Raw genomic sequence first — 21,048 nt, 5'->3', positions numbered from 1 at the left:
TTAAACCTTTCTGCGTCTTAAATTCCTTTCACTTCATATGTCACAGGCTCCTTTCGGTTTGCTCACCTGAGAAGGTTCACAGGACAATGCCTCATGCCCCAGAGTGACAGGAGAGGAAACATGCACGTCTCAGGCACCTCTCATATGTCAGAGTGCTTTACTGTAAGTGACAATCAGCGTGATACTGAGAGAAACAACTAGAAATAAGAAAACCAAGGAGGGAATGATACAGAGAGGGCATAATGTATTTTATAGTAACTGATAAACACAGCAAAGGACACCCATGCAACGCCACCAAATTCAAAGTTCTCTGTTCCCACGACTTGGGCCTGAGGCACACCCCATACAGCCTCTCTTCCCTTCCTAAATGCCCTTTCTAAGCTGGCTGAACAAGAAATTAATTTCTTATCTGTCTTCAAATGCATACTATTCCCCTTTGTCTCTCTCAAATAATAATGTCCCGTGAGGTAACGTACCTTATGTGCGTTACTGAAAACTACATATATATATTTGATTTGCTACTTCAACCTTGGCTAGCCAAACAGTTATCTTATCAAAGACAGATACTGGTCTAATCTGACACAATTGGCTTTTGTTTAAAACACATTGTGTTTTATCCAATTTTCCATGTAACTCCATGTCCTTGAATTACCCTTTTCCATCAAAAGTGGTTCAAAGACTTCATTTAGTACTGAGGCCAGACATACATAGCCAACCTAAATCCAAAATACTTACAAACTTCTGTCCTTGACTACTGTCCTAAGTAAGACAAAGCTGTGTTTTTCTTTAATGTGATGGTCAAATTTTTTCAACTGAAAAATCAGCTTTCAACTGAATAAAAAAGCCCTTGGAAAAATTCTGACTTTTCATTGAAGTGTCAGGCATCTAAACCCAGAAATATTTTCAACTGAGAAATCAAAGATATTTCTATTATAAATGTTAATTTAATGTCTTGCAGAAATTTAGTTCAAATCCCTCACTGATCAAACAGAGCTTTCCCGGGGTTGGATCAAGAACTACTACGAAAGAATCTGGAATGACACCCACCATCATGCACAGATACATAAAATAATGATTTGGAAGGGCCAGACTTCCTAAATTATTTGGCATACACACCTCTAGACTGTAGACAAGAGAGCTCTTGCCTACTATCTAGATGTGTATATGCCAAAAATAGCAGAGGGAGCTGCTCCAGTGGTCCTCTGGAAAACAATTAGCTACAGAGTGAAAAATACATATTTTTAGTAATGGCATCAATCACTTCTCTAGATCATGGCAATGCTAATGATCCAAATGAATGAAGGGGAATTGACCCTTCAGGGTATTTCTGTAGACTGAGGAAGTACAACTAAGGAGAGGCAACCTCATTTAAATCTTTCGTGACACTGACACCCACAAATGATTGCTCACACACCAGATACCAGCTACTGCCACACTATTAAACCTTCCTGACAAAAGGCTGAACAGATTTCTGGAGACCATACCCAGTATCTCTGTGTTGGAGTTCACTTAACTCCGCAGAAGATGAGCATCCACCACTGGGAGAGAAATTGTCACAGGCAGAGGCACTGGGAACACCCTGCCCCAGCACAGCTCCCTGCTTCACTGCTGTTTTCCTAGGTCCAGACATCCACAGTTGATCACACTCAGGTTTGCTCTGGCTCCTGGGGGAGCAGAGAGAGTGGCACTACTGGCCAGGCAGAAAGGAAGAAAAAGCAGTCCTTGTCCAGAAGAAGTAGAGACTGTGTAAAACACTAGGACAGGAACTGGATAGCACAGGAGTGAAGAAAGACACAGCATGGAAAGGGGATGGTCTCAGCTATCCAGGGCAATATATGGCCACACACAAAACTACTTACTGTAGATACTGCCTCTACCTGGTAATTTTACTGCTGTTCACCAGTGAAACATTCATCATGATGATGTTCATGGAGATTGAGTCTACTTAAACTGAGCTTTAAGTCAGCCTCTGTGACAGTACTGAAGGTATCTATTGCCAGGGACACCTATTTTGTGCAACACCTACAATAAAATAAACATTTGAGCCTCTGAAAGCTGTTTATCAATAATCATGTTCTGGCTGGGATAGTGCTTTACCTATGCACCTCACTATAGCATCTTAACAACAGTTCTGCAAAAATAGAGGAATCTTTGAACTGGTGCCAATTGCCACAAGATCTGCAATGCAATTTGGAGATTTTTTTTCCCAGAAAAAGAGAATAGTCCACTACTGTAATTTTATTCTTATATTAGAGATAGGAGTTTAACAACAACAACAAAAAAAATACTTCAAATCTAAATACATTGCACAAGTTTTCTCAATATGCTAAATGAGTTAAGCATTGCTTTGTTGACAAACTTCAAGCCAATAATTATAACTGAGTACAAAGCAAATACAGTATTGTAACACTCATTGAAGAACTACAGGTTCACACACAAAGACAAAGAAGTACTTACTCCACTGCTAGAGAACAAAGAGGAGCTTAGATGATGTGCTCCTATAGAATGCTAGCAAGATAAATGAAGCAGAGCTAAGCAACTAGGTATGGTTTAGCAAGTGTAGTCGCACAGACAACCCAGGACAACTAGGAACACAAAAAAAAATAATAATTTGAAGATTGAATATTTCCTCAGATAGTAATTAAACTAATTTTGCAGAGGGAATTAGCTTGAACAAGTACTTCCATGACTTTCCTAGTGACAAATAGCTTCTAAAGATGTTAACTAATTAAATTAATAAAGCCTAAATTTTAGACTGCACATAGTCTTTTACATTATCAAGTCGGAACTCCTGGCCGTCAGAGACACTTAATGTTTGTCTGTATTGATTTCAGAAATTTGTGCATACTAAAGAATACCAGGTGTCAAGAAGGTATCCATTCCTAATCAGAAAACACCAACTATGAAGATTTCATTACTTCCCTTAAGAGCATTTACCACTGATTAGTCGCTGTTAAAACATCTTGCATCTTTTACCACAGATTTAGTTTATTGCCTGCATTAATTTAATTTCTTGAAAATTTAAATAATTTCTAGTGAGACATAGTAGCAATTTCCAATTTTGACAAAACCAAAACATTTAAATCATTAAATCCCAATAGCCACGGACAAAAGACCCTTGAACTAATTAAACTTAGAAAGTGGTACGTTTATTCAGGCACCGGTGGGCAGCATGGGAGTAGCCTCCTAAAGACATGCCAGCAAAGTACAAGGTTCTTCAATCTCTATTTATTACACAAAGTTTTACATCTTCTACATATCTATGACCCCAGCACCTCCCATCCCCCACTTCATATTAAAATGAGATCATTAGTCTTTCACACATGCGCAGTTTCTCTCTTGAATTGGGTCTGTGGTCTCGAATTGGGTCAGTGGTCCTGAAAGATGAAGTCAGGAATGTCTTCCTCACAGTGACCTTTTTACCTTCTTGCTGTTGGCAGACCTTCATGACCTCTGGGCACCACCCAAGATCTCCTACTTTTGATTAATTATTACGAAACCCAGGTGCTGTTCTTAGTTCTATTGGTTTCAATTAGTTTCAATTTGTTTTAATGACAGTTCATTCATTCTGTTTCCTCCTACAAACAAAACTTAAAACAAAATACAATGGCAAATAATACATCACTTAACCCTAGCTTAGGCATCTACTAAACATTAACTTATCTTTTGTTTGTCTACTCTATATCTTGATTAATACAAATTTCTTCTAACTCTTGGCAAAAATTTTATCCTTTTAGAACCTTGACTCAATTTGAGCCTTTGCTCTTCCCCCTTTTTGTTTTCTTTTTGTTTTAAGAATTTGACTTGAACTTTCCAGGCAGCTCATTTCCTGGGACAGCACTGCAAGCTCTACATCTTTTAAGGATGTACCTTGATGCCAGCAATTTCTATACTGCAGTGTTACATAAAAATCATTAAGTACTCAAAAATAAGACTGCTACTGCTAAGATACCCAGTGCGTCTAGCAATGTGTTTTAAGTTTCCACACTTTCTACAGGTTTTTTGGGAGGCTGAAGTTTCTGGTTTGGGGTGGAGGGGGGTGGTACATTTGGGAGTTTTTGCCTTTTTTTTTATGATCCTATCATGGATTTTGATTTTAAAAATTATTAGGAGTTATCATTCTCCTAATACATAATAAGTGACCTTCAATTTGGATTATTAATTAAGAAGACAAATGCAGGTGTAGTGGGCTGTACCAGAGCAGTGGAAAGCCTTGCTAAGTCAGGTGTCTCTGGCACTGCTGCACCTCAACTTGGCAGGAGCTTGGAGGACTCCATGACCTCAGCCACTGGTAGATATGCCAAGGAATGCCTTGCCTAGGAGTCTTAATGGTGAAGCTCTGGACAAGCACTTATTACAGCTCCCCATGAACAATTCAGCCCTTACACCACACAAAACTGACACAACCTCAGTTTGAAGCACAAATCAATGTATACTGTATATGGATTTTCACTTACTACCCCCTCACAGGACTTTTGCAGTTGACACAGCGAGTCTCATCCACTGCTTAGCTCGTATAGAAAGCTGGAGGCACGTCAGAGCTGGAGCTGCTCAAAGCTCCTCCGCTTGGTCCCAACAAGATTTCAGTTCTTCACTTGATCTTCTGTTCCCTGCCCTGGAGTGCTTGGGTTGTTACTGAGTTACCTCTGGCCACACCCTTGCAAAAGATCAGTTGTGTATAAAACCAGGCTATCCATGCTCCTCTCACAGGCTTAGAAGTCATTTTGGCATCTGACAGGTCCTAGCCATAAGCTTTTTGGGAAACCAAAGTGAACAAGGCAGCTAACATAAATCCTGAAAGCGGAAGCCCCAGAGAAGAAAAGACCATGTTTCACCTCCCTTCCACAGCAGACTGCAGAGCTATGTAAATGTGCTGCACTGCTCAAAACAGATCCCCTCTACAAACAACAAAATTCTGTAAGAACTCCAAGGTGTCAAGTGTCTTCAGCTGACCAAATTCCTGCTTATGCTCTCTCATGGGAAAAAGAGATCAACAGGTAGAGTTATCTAAATGTTGTCATCATCCAATCCAGCACCAAACCAATAACTTGACCATAACCTCCCAAAAAAAAAAAAAAAAAAAAAAAAAAAAAAAAAAAAAAAAAAAAAAAAATAAAGGTGACTAGAGTGAAATCTGAGTGGCAAGCTGTTTTGGTATCAGATCTGGATTAGGAGTTTAGCACAGGAGCTGTCAGAGATGGGAAAGAGAAAGAAAAACAGTGATCTCAAAAAATGTGTTTCTTAAGCAAATCATGTACATAGAGCTACACCTACTCATGCACAATACTGCTTGCTTTTGTATTATGAGCAGCCCATGACTAAAACCCCAATAAGTGACCTCTCCATCTCTGATAAAACACAGAATGAGAAAACCTCATGCTCATTCATGCTGCACTGCATGTTTCCCCACCTCTATCACTGTCTGTATTTGTGTCGGGGGCAGCACCGGTGCATGTGGGCAGTGTACTGGCAGTAAACAGAGCAGAAAGATGCCAACCACAGAAGCCACTTGTCACGCTTGCAAAAAATCTGTCCTGCTCCCACCCACGTCCTGCCCCATGTCTCTCCAGATTTGCCCATCACAGCTCACTGTCCCCACTCACAGCTTGCCAGCATTCATAGGCTCCCAGGAAAGCCTCTCATGCCAAGACAGTTGTCCTGCTCCAGATTAGTGCAGTGACAGGAGCAGGGAGGTGAGCCATCCTGGCTGGAGATCTAGCGTTTGCTTTTCCTATTTCTGATTTATGTTTGATAAGCTGCTCTGCCAATCAAAAGGCAGTTTGATCTTTTAATATGCATCCTCTGTTCTGTTATTTTAATCTGCCACTGTTCATCAACAAAGTATTCTGGTTTACCTATTCAGAATTTTAAACTAATATTTGGATAAATACCTCATATTTCTTTCTATGTTCAGTAATCTGGTTTTTTCTTAGGTATGTGCCATAATTAATTATGCTCAATTGTTCTTTGCACTAGAATTTGCATTTCTCTTAGGGAGCATTATTTTGTGAGGGTTTTCTAGCTGCTCTCTCTCTGTATTAAAATATCCTTACAACAGCAAAGATCTGGCTTGCCAGAAAGCTGCTTTCTTCAGATTACAGCAGAACCTATTCCTGGGCAATGTGTCTTCACATTCTCAACACTGAGCCCTCCACTTCTTAATGTGCTTTCTTCACAAACCTATTAGAGACTGCCAACTCCGTCCAGCTCGCTAATTGTGTCTATAACATGGGTTACACATTGAAAAAAAGTTGCTGGAGAATCTGAACACAATCTTTGGATCAATCTGCTCACAAAAGTAGAGGTTTTCAGAGGATATATTAAACTAGACAGGCTTTGTATTAGCAAGACTTTACAAAGGCTGTCCAGCTCAGCTCAGCACAGGGAGATGTAAAGACTGCTTATTTTAAGCCAGTCCCAGCACCTCTTATGCATTACCAATCTGCCCAGAAGTACAACATGCTGCTGAGTAAAATACACTTCTGCAAAATGCTAAACCATGTCCTAATCTTGCCACACAGCTTTTGAATCTACTTCCATATGTGTAATGAACATGGTTTCTCACAATTGCACAAAAAAGCAATGCTGCATTTCTGTGACTACACTGTACGTTACGCAGTTTCTGCCAGCTTGCTCAAGGGTTTCACCCAACACGGGTCGTGTTGGTATCCTGCTTTTACATTCTACAGGGACAGACACATCCCTGATTACAAGTTCTGTTTGTACACTCATACTGGGACAAGAGAATAGCACTCCAGTCTATCCTCACTACTGTATCAAACAGTCCTCAAAAATTTTTTCAGAATTTTTATTTTCCTTGGAGCTACTGTTCCCTTCTGACATGACACCAATCTCCTTTTTTATGCTTTATCCCACAGTCTTCTGATAAAGGAAGAGAGATTCTATTGTCTTTATACAGATTGTCATTTCTAAAAGACATAGTGAATTATCACTTTTGTTTCTGTTTTTTTTAGTATCTTTACAAAAACAAGCAAGCATCAGAACAAGAGAGACATTGTTCCTCCAAGCCTTCTTCCGTGTTTGTAGCTCATCCTTCTACTAAATTCTGCAAGAAAAGAAGTTCTTTACAGGATTTTTTCTCATAAGGGATCATATTTTCCTTTTAAGTTGTACCTTTAAAACTGTGAGAGCATCCTTTGACTCTTGGCAATGCAGAAGCTGGAGAGTTCTCAAAAACCATCTCCACAGATCTGTGAACTCTTATAACTATTATTGTGCTGCTATATCCCATGTATTTCATTAAATATCTCATCTGACTTGCTGAAAAAATGCCAAATAATTATTTTTCTATTTGAACATAATTTTGGTGCATTGGCTTTTGCTCTCCATCTGCATCACCAGAGGCCCATAGAAAGACTATTACTCCAGCAGTTGCTCACAAAGTTCTAAAGGCCATTTTCTTACCTTGCTTTCACTGCAGTATTTTAGTTTGAGCAGAATGATGCCCATTTGTTTGGAAACTCTTGTTCACATTACTCTCTTGTCATCATCTACTTCCACCACCCTCCTGGTCCTGAAGTTCTCCTGCTACAGGGTCAAGACACTACAACCATTGCTATCTTCCAGAGCTGCCTTGGTGCAGATTCATTGTACCTGATATAATTTATTGATGAAAGGTTTCTGAAAGCCTTCATTTCATTTGAATCAGACCTTCTTTCTCCTCCTCTGTGATACTGAAGTAATTCACTTGATCAAAAACAGTTTGTACTTACACTTCACTGCATTTTTAAGGTTTATTCTCCCTGCATCCTGCAAATGATTAGAACTGTGGTGCCACTGGTATTAAACTGTCATTAGCAAGGGGTGCAACCACTGCCAGTACTCATTCTTCACACATCTGTTTTCTGAAATACTTCTCTGCCAGATGGTGATGCCAAGGACAATCTCCTGAAACAATCTTCCACACAGAGTGCAGAAACCCCTGCTAACTTGCCTGTGCTTCTAAATTAGGTCCCTCTGCCAGTGCCAGGGTTCAAGTATTTTATACAAAAGCTGCACTTCAAGTGAAGAGCTTCAAAGTGATCTCACCTGAGGCAGCTGGCAACAAAGACCTTCTAAGGCTTTGAGGGTCTATGCACAGCCAGGTCACAAGCATGTTCATCCTTTCTAATGCAATAATTTAGCTTACTCATACCAATGGTATCTCCAGTTCTGTAATCATGTTAAATGTACCAATATGCCAAAGTTCCTTCTCTGCAGGAAAAGAAACCCTATTGCCAAGCTACAGGCAGAGCAGGTTTGCAACGGCCTGAGAAATTTCTATGCCTTAAAACATGCCAGGAAATCTTTTTAAGTCTTTTGAGGTCAAATTTCTTCTTATGAATCCCAAGTTCACTCAGGTTTTCACAAACTTAACAATTTTGAAGTTTTTGCTGGATTTGGTGCCATCTCTATTACACAGAAATTTATATGGTTTTTATCTTTCTTTTTCTTCTATATTTATTTAATGTAGTATTTCCTAATTATAAATATGATGCCTTTCATACACTCCTAGTTTCCTTGGTATAGAGGACATTGTGTTTGATTTCTTATATTTTGCCTTAGGAACTCTATATTCTCATGTTCTGAAGTGAGATTCATTTCACCAAGTTTTAGGTACTTAATTATTAGTCATCTAAGTCTAATTTAGTTGTTTAGACTCGTTTACTGTCAATAAAGGGAAAGAAACTCATTCTAATCTCAATTCATTCCAATTAGTTTTATCCTGCAGTGCTGGAGTTAATGGTCTTGGGTTTGGCCATTTCTCTTTACTGATGAAAAAGTAAGACTGGCAGGTTAGATGCCTGCCAGATATCCTGCTATAAGGTGTCTGAAGATAGGGGATACCAGTGATGTCAACTTAAAATCACACACATTTTTCAAAAAAGTCACATGTGTGGCATCAACCCTGTTGGGATTAGTGCAATAGTCTTGCCTCTTCATTGTGTGTGTAGCAGGCTTATGCATCTCTGGTGGTGCTGTTTAGTTGGTTGTAAGTTTTTCGGTGTTTTTCATTTGTTTGGGGTTTTGATTTTGGTGGTGGTAGTGGTTGTTTTGTTTGGGGAGGGTTGGGAGGCTGCTTTGAGGAGCAGGTAGTGTTTTTTTGTCAGATGAAGTATCATTTTCTTGTTACTATACAACTGATGGCAGGGAAGGTTTTTCTTCTACTCCTTTTCTGCCTCACATAGTCTGCATCTTCCAAACTTCTCGGTAATGTTAATTTGTCTCTTCATACATTCTTTTTGAATCTTATATGAGTATTCTTCCATCCTTTGTATGCTCTATCCTTCTATTTTCAAGAGTAGCTGCATTAGCACTCATCAATTATATAAGCAGGTTTCCATTTAGGTCTCTGACTTTTACTTACTTGGAGGTGTTATAATCAGGATATAATAGACTTCAAATAACTTGAGTAAGATGTCTTGATTTTCTGTTCTGCCTCAGGGAGCTCTCAACGAAGACTCTGGTCTGCAAATACCCCAGACATTTTACTCAGCACATATAAGAGAACAAGCCACTTCTCAGTCTGCAGCTACTTATATGTAAAAAGATATGACTAAGATCAGTTCCACTAACTTCCTCCATTTTGCCCACATCTCTGCAATGCTTCCAGTTTCAAAGTTGAAAGCAGCAAATTTTTAGCCATATTCTGCAAAAAAGCCAGAGTTAATTCTTAGGGTCTGATGTTATATCTGGGTCTGGAATTTAATTCAGACAGATTTTCCTATAAAAACATATTGAACCAAATTTTATTAATACTGATTTTCATTATGCTCCCTTCTTTCAAACACGAGAAAGACAAAGAGAGAAAGAATGAATCTCAAAAAAAAAAGAGACCTGATGATTTGATTTTGCAGAGCTACAGTATTATTCCTTTTATCCTCGTTGTTAAGTATTTTAAGTTACAACAGTAGCAGGACTTTTTAAAATTTTTTAAACCTCTGCTTGGAAAGATTTTAAAAAGTCACAAAGAACTAGAGCAGAATTTGCTAGTAACAGCTATAAGTTAAAATTAAAGTATAATTTATACCAGATTTAGTGATTCCTCCTCAGCTTTCTCCACAGTGCAGACTAACGTATCTTTACATGTTAAATCACCATAGATCTCATGGGCTTTTCAAACACACATCTGTTATAACAACAGTTAACTCTGACATAACCGTTGCCCAATTTTTCAACCAGTCTATATCCATCCTTTAAAAATTCCATGGTACATGAGAACATGTACAGTATCCTCTCTTGCAAGAGCCAGGAGGAGAGCTCCCTCTAAAACATCTCTCCTTCTTTGGGTCGGTTTAATCTGCTGTACGTGCCCTTTAGAGCTGGCGATGTCTCTGTGCCTCCCCAGCTCAGTCATGCACACAAGCTGTGCTCTATAGCACCCAAATAATCTCAGTCAGCTGTTAGCAGGAGTCAGCCACGTGCACAACCCAGCCAGAGAAAAGTTCCATGGTTTGCCTGCTCCCACTCAAACACTACCAAACTGGAAATGTTTGCTCTTTAGGCTAACACGGAACTTATACCAAATCATCCTTTAAAAAAATAAGACACACAAACTAAACTCTAACAAAGAGCAAAACGTGAATTGTCCTTATTACAGAAAATAGACTGAAAAAATAGAAGTGACATCTTTGCTTTCGTACCCTTCTTAAGTATATTTCTTCATAAACACAACAAAAAGTAATTTTAAAACTCGTAAATAATCTACAAATTGAGACTCCAAAATATTCACAAAAAGGACACTAGAACAAAAGGCTGTAGAATCTCAAGAAATCTCAGAAACATTGCACAAAGGATGGATATTGGGAGTGGTGACATTAACTTCTAGATACTCATACCTGCAGAAATATAGCACCTAGCAGTGGAATATCAAATGACATATGTAACAAAAGTGCATTTGTAGCAGTTTGATACAAGAAAATATGCTCTGGAAAAATTGCTCTATGTAATTTTGATAAGTATCTCAAGAATTCCTGTACTTTGGGGCTTTTTAATAGTAAATACAGTGTGAGCATATTTGCCTTTGAGGAGGATGGGATTGCCTCCAGTTACAGAGCCCCCTTTAGGTGATGAGGCAAAGGCAAACCATCTTTGGGGCCAAATACAGGGCTTTACAGAGCTGCCATATGTATTTCCACCTGCGACCACATCATCTGCTTTGTTGAGGGGCTGGGTGGGGTGCTTGAGTTTGGATTTTTTTGTTGCTATTTCACTCTTACCATATTTTTCATAGCAGAGCCACAGTTGGACTAGGATTCTGCTCCTCCAACAAAAGGAAAGTGAACCTCTTAAGTCCAAGTCAAAACAGCCTCAACATTTCTGCCAGAATATCTTTCCCTATTTGAACATGCTAATGCTATTTTATCAAAAAAGATAGTGATTTTTGCTAACATCCTCAAAATTTGACAGAACATATCAATTTAACAAAGTATGGTCACAAATTTTTAACTTCTGATTTTTCATTCTAATATAAAGTGAAAACTTTTTTACATCTCAGATTTTTTCTGTCTAATGGAAAACATGAACATTCTGCAATATGGCTGCAACGGCAGCAGTGTTTCTCCTTAAATTTACCTGAGCCTTCTCACTTGAAAATGCTCTTTCAGGTTACCTGTATCTTTGTGAAGAAGAAGCTGTATAGGAGGAAGATTTCCATAAGAGATTATTGTTTCAGACAATGTTAAAAAAAAAAAAAAAAAAATCACAATTCCATGGTTTGATTCCTGATAAATCTTCATGAGATTATTTTTAAATACACTGCACTTAGAGCAAACAGGACATCATATCAGTCAAACTCAGAATAGACAGAACCAGGAACAGGAAAACACATTTAGATATTGAGCCTGGTGTCAGTGAGATGGGAGAGGAACTGTGCCTGGCAAGACTGAAACTGTCTGGGCAAGGGAATGGTCAAACAGCAGTCAGGTAAACCAGGATAAAAATCTCTGGGCATGTGAACTGAAAGTGGAAGCCTGGAGCTCAATGGGAAAATGGGTATTTGATTATAAAAGCAGGGCACAGTAATATCCCGGCACTGTGTATGGATTAAAATTCTATACACATGCCTATATTGGCATCCTTAATCCAGTTTCCCAACTGGATGTTGCCACCTTTACAATATTAATAACGTTCTCTAACACAGGCCATTGTATGGCAGAAACGTGCAGGTGGGCTGTTCTGCTCACGGAGGGCTGAAGTGCAAAGCAGTGTTTCCCTATCTTCTCCCTATCCCTGAACTGGGCAGGCATGAATTCGGTCCAACTGTAATTTCCAAGTTAGGTCAAGAGATTTGCACTTAGTTCCTTCCAATTTTTAAAGCAGCCTTAGTGCAAAATCTACCTTTTTCTATTACACTATTTAAATTACATCTCCCTGGAGATGCAACCAAAGCAACTGGAGTGTGATAAGACTTCTTGCCAGCCTTAAAATGCTGTAGACCCACGTCTGATATTCTTTTGAAATGCCAGCACTGCACATGAATTTTTCTTCCTCTTTTATGCTGCCCTAAACGAGGTGATTATGTCTGTAATACTATAAAGCAACTGTGTCAACAATAAAGAGGAAACATTTATGGCATAGGTTATTAAAACAATGAAAAATAGGCCAGTGCAATTTAAGTTCCTTGAGTGGGCTGAATAATAACTAGTTAAATAAGGAACAAAGATAAATAATTTATTACAGAATCATCACAACAAGCATAAGAAAATTGCATTCACTTTAAACTGCATCTCAAGAGGCTTCAGAGCAGAAGCACGGACAATATACAGTGAATGTGTCAGAGCAAATGCAAAAGGAAGGGGATTTAGAGAACCTGTTGCAAAATGAAGTAATTGCTCAACTTCAGAATATCCACATACATAAACACCAACCAGTTAAACACACCAGACAGGAGTTTATGCTAAAAGTAGTAGTGGCTTAGAGGACTGAAGATTACTGTGGTGGCTGGGTAGATTTTCTGCTTCAGCACGCAGCCCCTGCTACTCTGTGTGGTCAAGGCTCTGTGCAAGCACAGGTAAAAACAGGACTAAATTTTACAGAGTGGGGTAAAAGCTCATTAGGAAGTTATAAGTCTGCTTACAAGTAAGGTCTAGCTCAGACATCCTCAGATTAAGAAAGGTAGGGTAATACCTTCAATTACTGATTCTGGAGGAGAATGAAAGAACAGAGCAGACAGAACTCAGTCTAATCAAATACAACTTCCATTACAAGCCTGTATTTTTCATGCTCAGTCTGACAACTCAGTTCAAACAATTCAAGTTGTTTGTAATAACAAAGCAAATATTTCCAAAGATTAAAAACCTAGAATTAGGCTTGTACTTCCATTTTTGGCCTTTTAATTAGGTTTTTCTGAAGTGCTGAAAACAGAGCAACTCTTAATTAATGGCTTTCATACTTTGCTTTTTAATAATAGCTCTTACCAGCCTGGCAGTTTGGAGGTTTCAGATAAAATTGGGAATAGAACAAAAAAGATTGTTTGGCTTGATTTTACTCTTACAGAAATGAGACAAATCTAGACTTGCCCTATACAATTTGATGTCATGAGATTCTCACCTTGATCAGGGTTCTGATAAGAATTTATATTACGATGTCACCATGTTTTCTGAAGTAGACTCAACTAATTGTTCACACTAACTCAGTATATGACCTTGGATGAAGAAGCCACCCAATCTTCTGACAGGTGCAGCTTAACTTTTAAAAATAAATACAAAAAGCACACACTAAAACACCACTATAGAACAATTTCCATGTCTGTAGTATAGGACAGAGCAAGTTATTCAGCCTTTCAATTTTTAACTGAGATCAGAAGCATATTTTACATTTCTTCAGGATAAAGAATTTGTACTTTGTGTGTAAAGCAGCGATACCATAAAGAGCCAACAATGAAAGAAAAGGAGGCACTGGTGTGGATAGGCTCAAGACCCAGTGTTCCTTCCTCAGTATTTCTACAATATTGCTGCAGAACTTGAACCACTACTCAGTGTTACATTTGTTCCTTTCTTCTTTAAGGAGGTAGGGAGAAAGATTGGGCAAGATGGTACAAGCAAGAAAGCAAGAGAAAGGAGCAGGGGAGAGAAAGTGGGATGACAAATCAGTAAAGTAAATTTTCCCTAGCAGCAAAAATAGCTGACAGATCTGCTTCCCAAAGAACACTGAAAATTACTTTGCGAGTAAAAGTAGCAGAGAAGATAAGTCAACTTGAAGGACTCATGGGAGAGCTGTTATTGACAGATACGCAGACGATGTAGTTGCTCAAGATGAGCAGGTTTTTCTTTTATCTCAATAAAGCACTTCTGGATTAAAAGATTGAAAAGACAGATATGAGACAATAGCATAAAGCCCGTTCCTAACTTACATAATTTTGTATAAAGAACCGTTGATGTAGGAAGTGTAAAAGAAAGGCACTGAATGCTGAAGATAAAGTATTACAGAGAACAACTTACATACACTCCCAGTGATAAAGGAACTTAATATTTGGTGAAATATACTTTGTCTGTTGAAGAAATGCATTGATTTTCCAAAAGGCTGAATATGTGTTTAAGAAAATGTTCACTACTGTTCTTATATAAATTAGCTGATAGAATGGCATCTTAAATTGTCCTGTTTACTCTTCTACGCCTTGCTCCAATTGTGATTTCTTATGCAATTTGAACAGGAGACAATCTAGCATACACTTCCTGTGTTTCAGCTCCTGCTGCATTATGTATCCCATGCCGTTCCCTTCAGCCATTCTGATACCCTTTCAAGACAGGTTTTGAGCATCAAATAGTTTGGGGTTTGTTCTTTTTTTGGAGGAGTTTTCAGGTTGTTTTTTTCCTCTTACTGAAAAACATTAGACAAGACTGATGACAGTGAATGTATGCAATAATGGAGGGGCGGTTAAGAGATAGTATTTTCTATATTTCTATACAGCTGGATTATTTTCTTGTGCTTTAAAATGAAATTTCGAAGTGTAATAGAGCAGCATGTTAATACCAGTATCTCTATGGCAAATATCCTTTAACAAACCTCACAGATATCTAAAGCCTCTCTTAACCCACACTGGGCCACCTCTGACATCAACGTTACCTGAATGGTGCAGCCCTGTTGCCAGGCTTCTGACCAGCCCCAGCGCATATGGGGTAAGTACCCAGCTTGGTTAATTGTGTTCAAGGTGTTAGCCAAAACCTACCACTTTGGATTGGACTCCTCAGTACAGTCCCTTTTCTAAAACTTTTGACTTGTAATGCTAAGAATTACACAGTTTCTTCACTTGTGAAGATGACAACAGGCTGCATTTTCATGAACAGCCACTTAATACTATGAGCTTCAAATATGAGTGACATATTCCAAAGAATTCATCCAGGTGCTGAAAGTACTGGCTACCCATCAGCAATATTTAGGCACCAAAATGATCTAAAACATATGAAGGGTAGGTTATGTTTCTCAGCACTGCTTGAGAGCAGAACAGGGTAAGCAACTATTTGCTTTAATCAACAAGATGGTAAATGAACACCTGAGAAATTAAGCAAGTAATGAAATAAAATCAAAGCAAAATTGCACCAGAGTTGTTGTTCATTTAAGCTTTAACAAAAATCCCCCTCAAGAGACTCTCTTCCACAGATCTTTTTCTTTGTTTGAATACAGGATCAACTGAAGGATGGCGACACAGATTATATCATCAATAATGATGAATTGACTGAAAACTATGAACCATCTGCTCACATACCAGTGCCAGCACAGGACAACACAGGCTCCATCCAGGCTACAGGCAGGGAAGATATTCAGGAAGGAGACCTAGGGTTGGGAGGGTACAAACTCCAGCTTCAACACACTGCATGTCAACCCCAGAAGAATTTGTTGGCATGAGCAGTGTAACGTTAATTACAAAAAAGAAGACTAAAACAAAGGAACAAAAGATCCTGTTATGTGAACAAGAGGTCAGAAAAAGTGTACTAAGCACAAAAAGCAAAGAAAATTTAGATTTCAGCAACTAAATGCCTGCTCCTCACAGGAAAGGAGTTTGCTATCATATCCATATATCTACAACCACATGCAGGTTTTATGATTGTAGCAGTTTTTAGTGTAATAGCATAGGGCAGTACCAGCCCACTGTAAATCCATTACAGTCATGTTTTGTCTTGGCACTTGACTGTACTGTGCCCCTCACATGTATACAGGCCTTTGAATATTGCTTATAGTCTTCAGTAAGTTGGAAAGGAGAGAAATAGCTTCCTAACGTTCATGCTCACATGATGACAGCTCTTTTCTACCGCTGGTCCTGACAAGATCCATACATAACTACTCAGTAGCTATTACATTTGTAAGGAAGAAGCAGAAGATTCCTTTTCCAAGGAGTATGTGATCAGAAAATGCTTAAAATATGCATTGCAGCACCTCAGCCTTGATAGAAAAAGCTCCTTCATGCTCACAGTATAGACTTTTCCTGACATCCAGCCAAGCATTTGCTTTCTAAATGCACCTTATAGCCTGGTCCACAGAGGGTTTCACTAGGCTGCCACAAACTGAACACTGACAGTGGGAGACATTGAAGTGTATGAAATCAGCAACAAACACCCCTCATGGCCACACTGAATGGGCACAACTGCTATTTAAAAACAGCAGTTATTCCACAAGACATTTGTCATTACAGCTTGGCAACATGCAAAGCTTAAATGGGGGGAAAGGTTTTCTTGTTTTGAAAGATCATTCTAAACTTATAGCTCGATTTAAGAACTCAAAATGTTTCTCTTTTTTTACTGTTTAAGAAGAGTTGTTTCTAATCAAATATATCTGCAAAACAGTTATATCTTCAGACTGCCTGCTCAAAGGATAAATTTGTCTCTCTGCTTATGCTGGGCACCCAATGTCACACTAGAAATGAGGTGCTGGTTAGATATGAAAAAAAGAAGAAAATAAAACAAGAGAGAAGTATCAAAGTGTTCATTGTTCTGCATAAACACAGTAAATGGATAACCAAGTGCTCAGCCATACATACAGCTGGCTGCCATATACTATCAAGATTAGTACAGATCAGCTGTGGCATATAGCAGCTAAGCAGTGCAAAACGAGGGAGAGAGCCATGCTTCTCTTGTTAGAGCACGTGCCTTTTCTCACTGCAGAAGTTTCAACTAACTATGCATGTTCACATTTCTACTGAGAAAGTCAAAACATCAGGAGTTTTTAAGGAAGATCATTCTGAGTATACCAAGACAATGGGCAAAAAGAAATTTGGATCTAGAAGAATAAAAATCAAATTGTCCCTATTAATAGTCCTAAAGATGAATAGGTCTTAATTTCACCACAAATAAAACCTAAAATACAAATATAATCAAGTTTTAGTCATTCTTTTCCAGTGTAATTAATTTCTGGCTATATGTGATTCTAGAACAGCCATTTTAAGCATAAATTTGAACACAATGGAGTTGTATGTGCTGCTACAAAAGACCTGAAAAAAACTGGCATTTTATTTTCTCCTAAACTCTAACCAAGGAACTTCAAAGGACCTTAATCCCCACATGGTTTAAAACAAACAATATTCAGGCATGATAATAAATTCTTAGAGGAACTATTGAATTTCCAACGCCGTGCTTTGCTTTGTTTCACTGCATGGGCTGGGAAAATATGTGCAGCAGGTTACAAGAAGGGATGGAAAATGGTTAAGGAGGGAAGATTTTGTGGCTGAGACTAGGAGACAGCAGGGAACAGAGGAAGGAGAAGCAGGCATGGAGACACTGGAGTGAGGAATATGTGGCAACACAGCAGGAACCTATTGGAGTAGGTGCTAACACCGTCCTGACTTCAGTAGCCAGTTTCTGGTTTCAGTCATTGGAAGAACTGAGGGCATGTCATCAGGCTTACTAAGCTTCTTGGGAAGCATGAATTCCAGTCCTTAGATTATACTGGAAATAAAGTGCTATAGTATTATGAAGATGCAAAGCTGTTTTTCACAGCTGCTACATGAACTGGAAATGACAAGCTCTTCAACAGTTTTGCTCTTACATTCTACTCTGAAATGCATCCCACAGCATACTGTACAGGGGGTTACTGATTTATTTATTGTGCCTATGTCCAGGTTTCTCACATTTGTATAATGTGATAAATGGAGAGCTCTGGGGTCTGAAATTCTCTGTTTATAAAAAAAGACTGCAGCAAATACTTTTCAGTGTTCTACCACGATGCCTTAAAGGGCTACTTTACTTGGTAAAGAAAGTCATCCCTTATGACAGACAACTCATACTTCACATCTTCACAGGTTAGATTTTTATGCTAAGACTAACAAAGTGGCTGAATCAGTGTTCCCAGCAGGAAGGGTATTTATCATCTGGGACCATGCTCAGCAACCAAAGTATCATTGGCTTTTAGGAAGATTAGTAATATGAGCTGCAAGCAAACCTGAAGCTTCTGCTAAATAGCAATAAGAGTCTCAGTTGTCCATAACACTCACCATTTCCCTATTTTAAGATACTCTTTTCATGACACACAGCTCAAGAGAGTTACAACAACATTAGAACAAATTACATATTTGTATTCAAGAAGAAATTACTGTCCACTAGTAATTCTGCATGACTGTTTAAACAGAGTAATGGATGTTAAGAGAGGCCTTTAATGTTAATTTACAGTTCATACACTGGAGATTTAAACTACTTAATATCACACAGTGTTTGACTGAATGTGCAAGTCACTTATGACAAATGTGAAGCTATTCCTTCTATCTGACTTAATCTAATAAAACACTGCTTGGAAAATGAAATGTAATATATATTGTTAAAAATGTAGCGACTACATATTCAGAATGAAGGCCAAAATGTGAGGCAAGGTGGAAATCTGGAATATTGCTAAACCTTTCAGGTTTCAAAAGTAATAACTGACATTTTATACAGAACTATGGAGACCATTTTGCTAAGGTTGAAAGCAGTGTAATGAATCCTGGCTACACAGCAGAGCCAGTCCAAAAAGACACTGTACTAAAAAATAACAGATTACTACGATAACTTTCACAGAGAAGTGCAATATTTGGTAACCTCACTGAAAAAGGGGACCATTGCAAGTAGACACTTATGTTGCTGTGTTAAAAACTTAAACTTTTCCATAGCAGCAACATTATAGCTATCTCCAAACTGATGAACTCCATGTACAACTTCAGCCACTAAACTAATTGTCTTGAAGCCCTGAGAGCAGTTCACACTCTTTCCACCTAGCAACTTATTCAAGTGCCTTGCTGAGCTGAGGGTAGTCTGTTCAATCGGTCTCTCTCCTTTTTTCCTGTGTTTTGCTATCAGCCATCAAGAAATGTGAGCCCTGTAACACCCTGTACATTTGGGTACAACATAAATGCAGCAATATTCAGAAGTGTATTTTAGGTGCACCTTAGCATTAGACATGTGCTTTTGAAATTTTTTGCTTTCATAGAGACTGAGAATTCCTAGGATACAGATATTAACTATAAACTTCAGAGAACCAAGACAACACCCTGAAAGCCACTGTAGAGATTGAAAAATGCTACTTCCAACTCAGCATATTCTGTGATTCTATGCTTCTAAAGACAAAATAGTTTTTCCCTACTTCCTTCTAGCACAGAGGAAAATAGCCTTTTTTGACATCTTAAAGCAAACCAATTCTGAGCATTTTAAATAACTTAATACAAGCAAGCTCATCTCTGGCAATATAATCCCAACAGACATGAGTTCTGCTTAGTGAACTGTAAAGGACTCATAAAAATTTTATTTTAGAAACTGTCTTTCAGAACTTGAAAGTTCTCCAGTTGATCCAAATTTTCTAAGCAAATATTAGTTTATCCCACAGCCTTGGTCCCAATACCTATCAGTTTTCAGATCATGAAATCCTATCCTTCCTTGGGCTCAGCAATTAGTTTTTGTGGTAGGCATTGCGTTCAGAAGAGTTAGACGTAACAGCTGAGCATGTTTCCTTGAATACTGGTTTCTTGGCGTTTTGGGGTTTTTGTTCTTGGTAACCTATACATTTTTTACATCATGATCACACAGAGTGCAACTTTCTGAACAGTACAAAAGAAAACTTTGCCAATATAGTAATTATCTCTCTTTTTATTCATGCCTTTCAAGTGGTTAAAAGAACAAGACAGCCTAGTGCAATGATGGGCATCAGCCAGGTGAATATCCCCTTCAACAGCCTTGTGGTGCAAGTTACACCTCCAGTCTTAAAACTGAACATCCTGGCATACGTTTAAAAAGGCAGACTAATTCTTCAAAAACCAAAACTATGTCAATCAGCTCCATGGTGCCAATATATGGCCCAGGTTTGTCTTTCCTCTATGAAAAAGGGACTTTCCTGCAGTTACCGCAAGGTATGTCAGGTGTCCGTCTCCAGCTTTGGCTCTGTTCCTAACAGCTCCTTGGTACCACCAGCATTGGCCCACTATACCTACAGTGCTAGAAAAGCCACCAGCCAAGATCGTGTCATACTTCCATGGAATTCCACAGGAAAAACCCACAGCCTACATGTTTCCAATTAGGAAACTGGAATTCCAATCCTCCCAGCTTTCCCACTGTAAAAAACCACACTGGCTTCCTCCCACACCGGCCCACCCTGCCTCTGGGCAGTCTTCCCTCCACACACCAGGGGAGGCAGCGAGGGCTGCACAAGCTCTGCTGCACAATGTGCAACAAGAATGATTCTGCTTACAAATAAACTTTTTTTTCCCCACCACCAGTGTCAGAGCAGAAGCTGCATTTTCCCCAACTAATTCAGTGTTACTGGTCAACGTTATTACCCTACAAAAATCATATCCAAGGTATGGAAGAACAAATATTGTTTCAGGCCTCAGAGGATCCCAAATCTGAGCGCATCAAATTATCATCCTTCTGAGGACGCAGCAGAGCTTGAAATTCTGGTGCAGGAAGCAGTAGAGTATATCCAGGAGTGTTTTCCAGCTACTGTTCTACATCATTGTGTACCACAAAACTGTCTGCTTCTGGTGTGCTACAGCAAAAGCAGATGGTCATAGAGAAAATACAGTACTTTATTGGTACTTTATTGAATAAGGACTTGAGACTAGATGGAGCCTTACATCAAACAATCTAAACACTGAAA

General features: G+C 38.8%; 1 protein-coding gene across 2 annotated transcripts in view; it reads left to right on the top strand.

The window, feature by feature from the left end:
* SLC9A9 (solute carrier family 9 member A9) overlaps positions 1-18,482 on the top strand; it is a 179,476-nt gene extending 160,994 nt beyond the window's left edge. For both annotated transcript variants that reach the window (XM_048314656.1, XM_048314654.1), the window contains 2 exons: positions 15,014-15,119; positions 15,625-18,482. In XM_048314656.1, the coding sequence (XP_048170613.1) occupies positions 15,014-15,119; positions 15,625-15,846 (328 nt within the window). In that variant the 3' untranslated portion in view covers positions 15,847-18,482. The remainder of the gene's footprint in view (positions 1-15,013; positions 15,120-15,624) is intronic.
* The last annotated feature ends 2,566 nt before the right edge of the window (positions 18,483-21,048 follow it).

The sequence above is a fragment of the Corvus hawaiiensis genome, chromosome 10, assembly GCF_020740725.1.
Source record: "Corvus hawaiiensis isolate bCorHaw1 chromosome 10, bCorHaw1.pri.cur, whole genome shotgun sequence".
NCBI classification, from domain to species: Eukaryota; Metazoa; Chordata; class Aves; order Passeriformes; family Corvidae; genus Corvus; species Corvus hawaiiensis.
Note: the sequence above shows the minus strand (reverse complement) of the source record. Positions and strands in the feature narration are given on the sequence as shown.